This window comes from Larimichthys crocea, chromosome XVI (assembly GCF_000972845.2).
Source record: "Larimichthys crocea isolate SSNF chromosome XVI, L_crocea_2.0, whole genome shotgun sequence".
Taxonomy (NCBI): Eukaryota; Metazoa; Chordata; class Actinopteri; family Sciaenidae; genus Larimichthys; species Larimichthys crocea.
The window spans coordinates 3673833-3679832 of NC_040026.1; the positions used below are offsets into that span (position 1 = coordinate 3673833).

General features: G+C 37.2%; 1 protein-coding gene across 2 annotated transcripts in view; it reads left to right on the plus strand.

The window, feature by feature from the left end:
• Window positions 1-786: 786 nt before the first annotated feature.
• LOC104940031 (carcinoembryonic antigen-related cell adhesion molecule 5-like) overlaps window positions 787-6000 on the plus strand; it is a 29662-nt gene continuing 24448 nt past the window's right edge. Inside the window, exons 1-4 of one of the 2 annotated variants that reach the window (XM_027289192.1) lie at window positions 787-971; window positions 2267-2590; window positions 3674-3952; window positions 4276-4455. In XM_027289192.1, the coding sequence (XP_027144993.1) occupies window positions 926-971; window positions 2267-2590; window positions 3674-3952; window positions 4276-4455 (829 nt within the window). In that variant the 5' untranslated portion in view covers window positions 787-925. The remainder of the gene's footprint in view (window positions 972-2266; window positions 2591-3673; window positions 3953-4275; window positions 4456-6000) is intronic. The other variant, XM_027289193.1, reaches the window with a different exon arrangement.

Genomic DNA, 6000 nt, shown 5'->3' on the forward strand with positions numbered 1-6000 from the left:
AGTTAATGAATGCAGAGTTATTTACGTGCTGACTTCCAAACTGTCTGCATCATGAGATAAACCCACTAAGTCTGCGGTCAGATCCTAAAGCTGCAAAATGTCGCCCTCTTATGGTGTAACTGTGTTTGTATACAGTCGTGAAAAGACATGGATACTGTGGTATCAATAATCCCACAGACAAAATGTGATACTGATTTAGTAACAGGATATATCTAGTTAGGATCTACTGTAAATCCCTCAGGCCAAGACACATATAAAAGCTTTTAGTTCAAACTTAGATTGTAAAAGTCTGCGAGTGTGGTTTTAGAAACAGGGTTGTATAGTCTGAAGATACTGGTGGGCAATTGTCCACATGTCAGCCATGCCCACTGAGTTTGGCCTGGACAGCATCCAAGATCATGGGAGAGCATTCCACTGATTACTGATTGACATTGACATTCATAGAGCCTAAAAACATATGACAATTCTTTATCTTTATCACTAGCAGTACAGGAAACTCTGTAACTTAATCTAATCATTGTTTTGCATCAGGAACCTGAGGACATGAAAGTTTGTCACTACAAAATACAGATCAAGTTCAAAGTCCTCTCTGAATAAAGTCCTGAATATTTAGTCAAACTGTGATAGTTGTTGCTGTTAACATTACTAACATTACTCCTCCTCAAGAAGAAGACAGTTTAAAATATTTAATTATCTATTTAAAAGTTGCTCCATGTGAACATTGTTAATGATTAACAAGGTGGACCTTGCCTTTTATTCAACTTATCTATTGATGATCGTAAAATTCACATTACACATTACTTCCTTATACGACCTTCATACAGGCTTATTGAAATTAGCATTTATTATGTTGAAATAAGCAAAGGGAAAGAGAAGAAGTGTGATCCTCTTTTCTCTTGTCATACTTGATGACACTACAGACGAAATGGAAATATCTGTGATACGCTTCATCATCCTGGGAGTCATCTCAGGTGAGTTCTTACCACTTGATACAGCAGACAAAAGCATTTATTCACTAAAAATGAACCATCAACTACTAATGCTGCAAACTTGTTAAACAGTAAAACTATTTAAATCAAAATGTAGCACAAGTGATGTAACACTTGATAAACCAGAGTTAATTATACAGCAAAGTTCCTCCAAGTGACTTCCTTTCTTTGTTAGAGGAGAAGTAGTTAGTGTTGTTTTGTGATCTAAATTTTCTAACAGTGGGAAGAAACTTCATATGATGGGTTGAAGAGGAATCTGTGTATCTGTGGACAGACAGAAGAAGTGCTTTTCATGGAGGAAGTGTTGGGTCTCTGTAAATGATATTATAAAGAGTACAATCTAGACCTGCTCTGTATGGAAAGTGTCATGAGATAACTTTTGTTATGATTTGGTGCTGTATAGACAAAATGGAATTGAATTGACAACCTGCTGTGCAAACACATCAACTGGCTTTACTCAGAGGTTCTGTTTTTTTCTGTTTGTGTTTATTGATCAAGACTCTCACACAGATTGTTATTTCAGCATATTACTACAGAGCGTCCTCGAGTCCTTCTCAGATCTGTTACTGTCAGCTTAACTAAAGGGGCTATGTGTTGCCAGCTGGTTTAAAAAATATATATTTGTATTAATATGCTGGAGAAGTGATGATAGAGATATAATCACTGTGTTGAAAACATGACCAGATCAGCAACAGAGTAGGATTTAAAGGTGTTTCAGTATTCTGCTGTTGTTTGCTGTATTCTGTGTTTCACATCTCAGATTTTAATGGAGTGATTGATCATGTGATTATTATATCTAACAATTACTTGCGAGTTTAACTCCTGTATGTGGCTGTGATTTATTCGGGGAGATAGACCTGTAAGGTCAGCCAACACTGCTTAAACATTGAACCACATACAGTACAAGTAATCAGATAGGATAAGATAATCACTGAATTGTTGTAAAGTTCTTCAAAGGGAGATTAGCTCCATATGTGACCATGTGTGGAAGTAATGGAAGCAAGTTTAACCTAAAAGAGTTCATATGACAAAAAGCTGCATTAAATGCTTCTTATTATTGACAGTCACCTTCACATTAACATTGTTTGTTACTTTTTAAATATACATTCATACCATTGTGTTATGAAAAATATGAAAACTACTTAGGCTATGAAATGAGAGTCATAAATCTAATCCTTATCAATCATCTCTCAACAGTCTGCTCATCTTTTTTGGTGTATTTCAAAATGTAAGAATATTATTAGAGTCCTAATCAGACCTGTAACTGTCTCCTCCAGGTTTAACCAAAGGGGCTGGTGTGTTGCCAGCTGGTCCTCTAAATGCAGCTGTGGGAGGCACAGTAATGTTCACCACAACACTGACTCCAACAGAAAATCCATTTTTAACAATCCTCTGGAATGTTGATGATAGACCTATAATCACTTCATTAAGTAGTAAAAACCAAACTGCACCAGAGTATGAAGGCAGGATAACCCTCTTCACCTCTACTGGATCTCTAGAGCTCAGGAATCTGACTCTTAGTGACAGTGGAGAATACAGAGTTTCCATTACACCACAGGCAGCAATAGGCATGAGTGGGAGCATCAGACTGGAGGTTCTCGGTCAGTAAATATTTCACATGTTGTGTCTCATTCAGATCATGCATAGCAGTTGAGCAAGAAATAAATAATTGTGTTTCTGTACTTAGTGGTTATATTATTACAGTATATAACAACAACATAATAATAATAATAATAATAACTGAGACAAATGTTTCAGGTGTCGCAAAAGCTTGAAGTAGCTATGACAACATAAAGTAAAACAGATACATACATATATAATACTATGGGAAAACATTGTTCAGATCCTCAGATTTATTTTCTTAAGATTATTTTTTGGGCCTTTTCAAAGCTTTATTTTGATAGAGACAGCTGAAGAGTGACAGGGATGTGGGGAGAGAGAGATGAGGAATGACATGTGGGAAAGGGCCACAGGTCGGATTCAAACCCTGGGCTTCCGCAGCAAGGACTGAACCTTCGCACGTGGGGCGCCTACTCTACCAACTGAGCTAAAGGCCGCCCCATTTTATTCATTTTCTTAAAGAGGCAGAAACACATTCTTTGAGGTGTATCCTAACAACCATACTGTATATACACTGTATCATCTCAGAGGAAAACGGCACCCAGTGTTAAAAAATGTGACAAAAGAGATTCAGTCAAAGGACCACCATCAATACAGCTTACAGACCATGAAACACTGAATCAGACAAACTGCAATGAATAATGAAGAAGGACATGAGAGTCAGCAGGTGTGTTTATGTTCTGCCTCCCTGCTACTGCCTTTTTGGATTTATTGCTATGAGATTTTGTTAAGGTCAATATAGTCAAGCTAAACGACAATTTATTCAAAATTAAGTCAAATCTCACCATCAAGTCTCCAGCCTCATCCTGGATGTCTTGATTTCTCAAGTCTGAATTCAATAGCTCGAGAGTAGAATTCTGGAGAAGCTCTATGTATCTACATTATCATTATCTACTATACTGGCTAAATTCTTCTTTATTTCTTTTTAGTCTCAAGAAATCATACAAACCTTCAATGTTGGGTCAATATTCCTTTTATTAGGTAGTGACAAGTACAAAACCATTTTGTTTTTCACCCATAGAGAGTCAGTAATACAGACTTTCTTTTTCTCTTCTAACCAACAGAGCCAGTCTCCAATGTGGTGGTAACTGTCAGTAACACAGACTTGGTGGAATTCAAAGACTCTGTCCGTCTGTCCTGCTCCTCCTCTGGATCCTCTCTCTCTTTCCTCTGGTTGAACAGCAGCTCTGAGGTTACAGCCAGTGACAGAGTTCAGCTCACTGATGGAGGCTCCACTCTCACTATAGTCAGTGTGACCCGCTATGACCAGGGACCATTCAGGTGTCATGTGTCCAACCCTGGAAGCTCTGCCACCAGTGGGTCAATACTCCTCTCCATCAGCTGTGAGTTACTAACCTACATACTCAGTATTTTATCTGACAACATCTGACACAAACATCAGACAGTGTTTAGATTACTGTCACAGCTTAGTAAGAAATGGCTTTGCCTTGTTTTTTTGTCTGTTTAGTTTAATGTAGAAAGTGTTTATTGCAGGTCTTTTTATTACATTGTACAGAGGTTTATTTTTTCTGCTGACAAATTAGTATGTACATACTAATCAGTACTAATTACAGTCATACAATGAGTCAGACTATATGATATGTGTCTTTTTATTTGTCATGTAACATTTACATTTTTTTACTGTTGTTTTCTACTTGACATTCAGATGGTCCAGAAAATGTTAAACTCATAATATCTCCACCACAAGAACACCATGTGGAAGGATCAAACATCGCCATGTCCTGCTCAGCTGACTCCAGACCTGCTGCTCTGTTTTACTGGTTTCTGAATGGAGACAATCTGTCTGATACTGGACCAGAGCTCACACTGATGAACATTCAGATAAGTCAGAGTGGAAACTACAGCTGTCAGGCCTTCAATGAAAAAACTTTGAGATATAAAACATATCAGTCTTCAGCTGTGTCTGTAAAAAATGTAGAAATATAGATGTTAAGAAACAATGCACAGTCAGACTAAACACAGGTAATGGATAACAAGACAAAAGCATTTATTCACAAAAAATGTAACCATCAAATACTAATGCTCAACAGCATCAGACAGCTGATGGGGATGTCCCTGTTAGCTGGAAACTTGTTGAACAGTAAAACTATTTAAATCAAAATGTAGCATAAGTGAATCTGTGTATCTGTGGACAGACAGAAGAAGTGCTTGCTAATGGTGGAATTGTTTGGTCTCTATAAATGATATTATAAAGAGTACAATCTAGACCTGCTCTGTATGGAAAGTGTCATGAGATGACTTTTGTTATGATTTGGTGCTGTATAGATAAAATTGAATTGAATTGAATTGAATTGAATTGAATTTAATTGAATTTAATTGTCAATCTGCTGTGCAAACACGTCAGCTATTTTGTTGGTTAGCAATAAATTCAGCGTGGCTTCATTCAGAGGTTTTTTTCTGTTTATGTTTTCTGTTACTGATCAAGTCTTTCTCAGAGATTGTGATTTCAGCATATTAGTACAGTGTAATCCTTCACAGACCTGTAACTGTCTCCTCAAGGTTTAACTAAAGGGGCTATGTGTTGATAACTGGTTCAATGATTGCAGCTGTGGGAGACACAGTAATGTTCACCACAACACTGACTCCAAAAAAAACAAATATTTGTATCAATAGGCTGAAGAAGTGACTATAGAGATATAATCACTGACCAGATCGGCAGCTAGGCTACTACTTAGGCTATGAAATGAGAGTCATAAATCTAATCCTTATCAATCATCTCTCAACAGTCTGCTCATCTTTTTTTGTATTTTCTTTTTTGGTTTATTTTGTAATGTAAGCATCTTATTGGAGTCCTACTCAGACCTGTAACTGTCTCCTCCAGGTTTAACCAAAGGGGCTGGTGTGTTGCCAGCTGGTCCTCTGAATGCAGCTGTGGGAGACACAGTGATGTTCACCACAACACTGACTCCAACAGAAAAGCCATTTTTAACAATCCTCTGGAATGTTGATGATAGACCTATAATCACTTCATTAAGTAGTAAAAACCAAACTGCACCAGAGTATGAAGGCAGGATAACCCTGTTCAAAGACTCTGTCCGTCTGTCCTGCTCCTCCTCTGGATCCTCTCTCTCTTTCCTCTGGTTGAACGACAGCTCGAAGGTTACAGCCAGTGACAGAGTTCAGCTCACTGATGGAAATAAATATAAAGAAATAAAAATAATGTCCTGAATATTTAGTCAAACTGTTATAGTTGTTGCTGTTAACATTACTAACATTACTCCTCCTCAAGAAGAATCCTATTTAAATATTTATTATTATCTATTTAAAAGTTGCTCTGTGTGAACATTGTTAATGATTAACAAGGTGGACCTTGCCTGTTATTCAACTGATCTATTGGAGATATGATGATCGTAAAATTCACATTGCACAC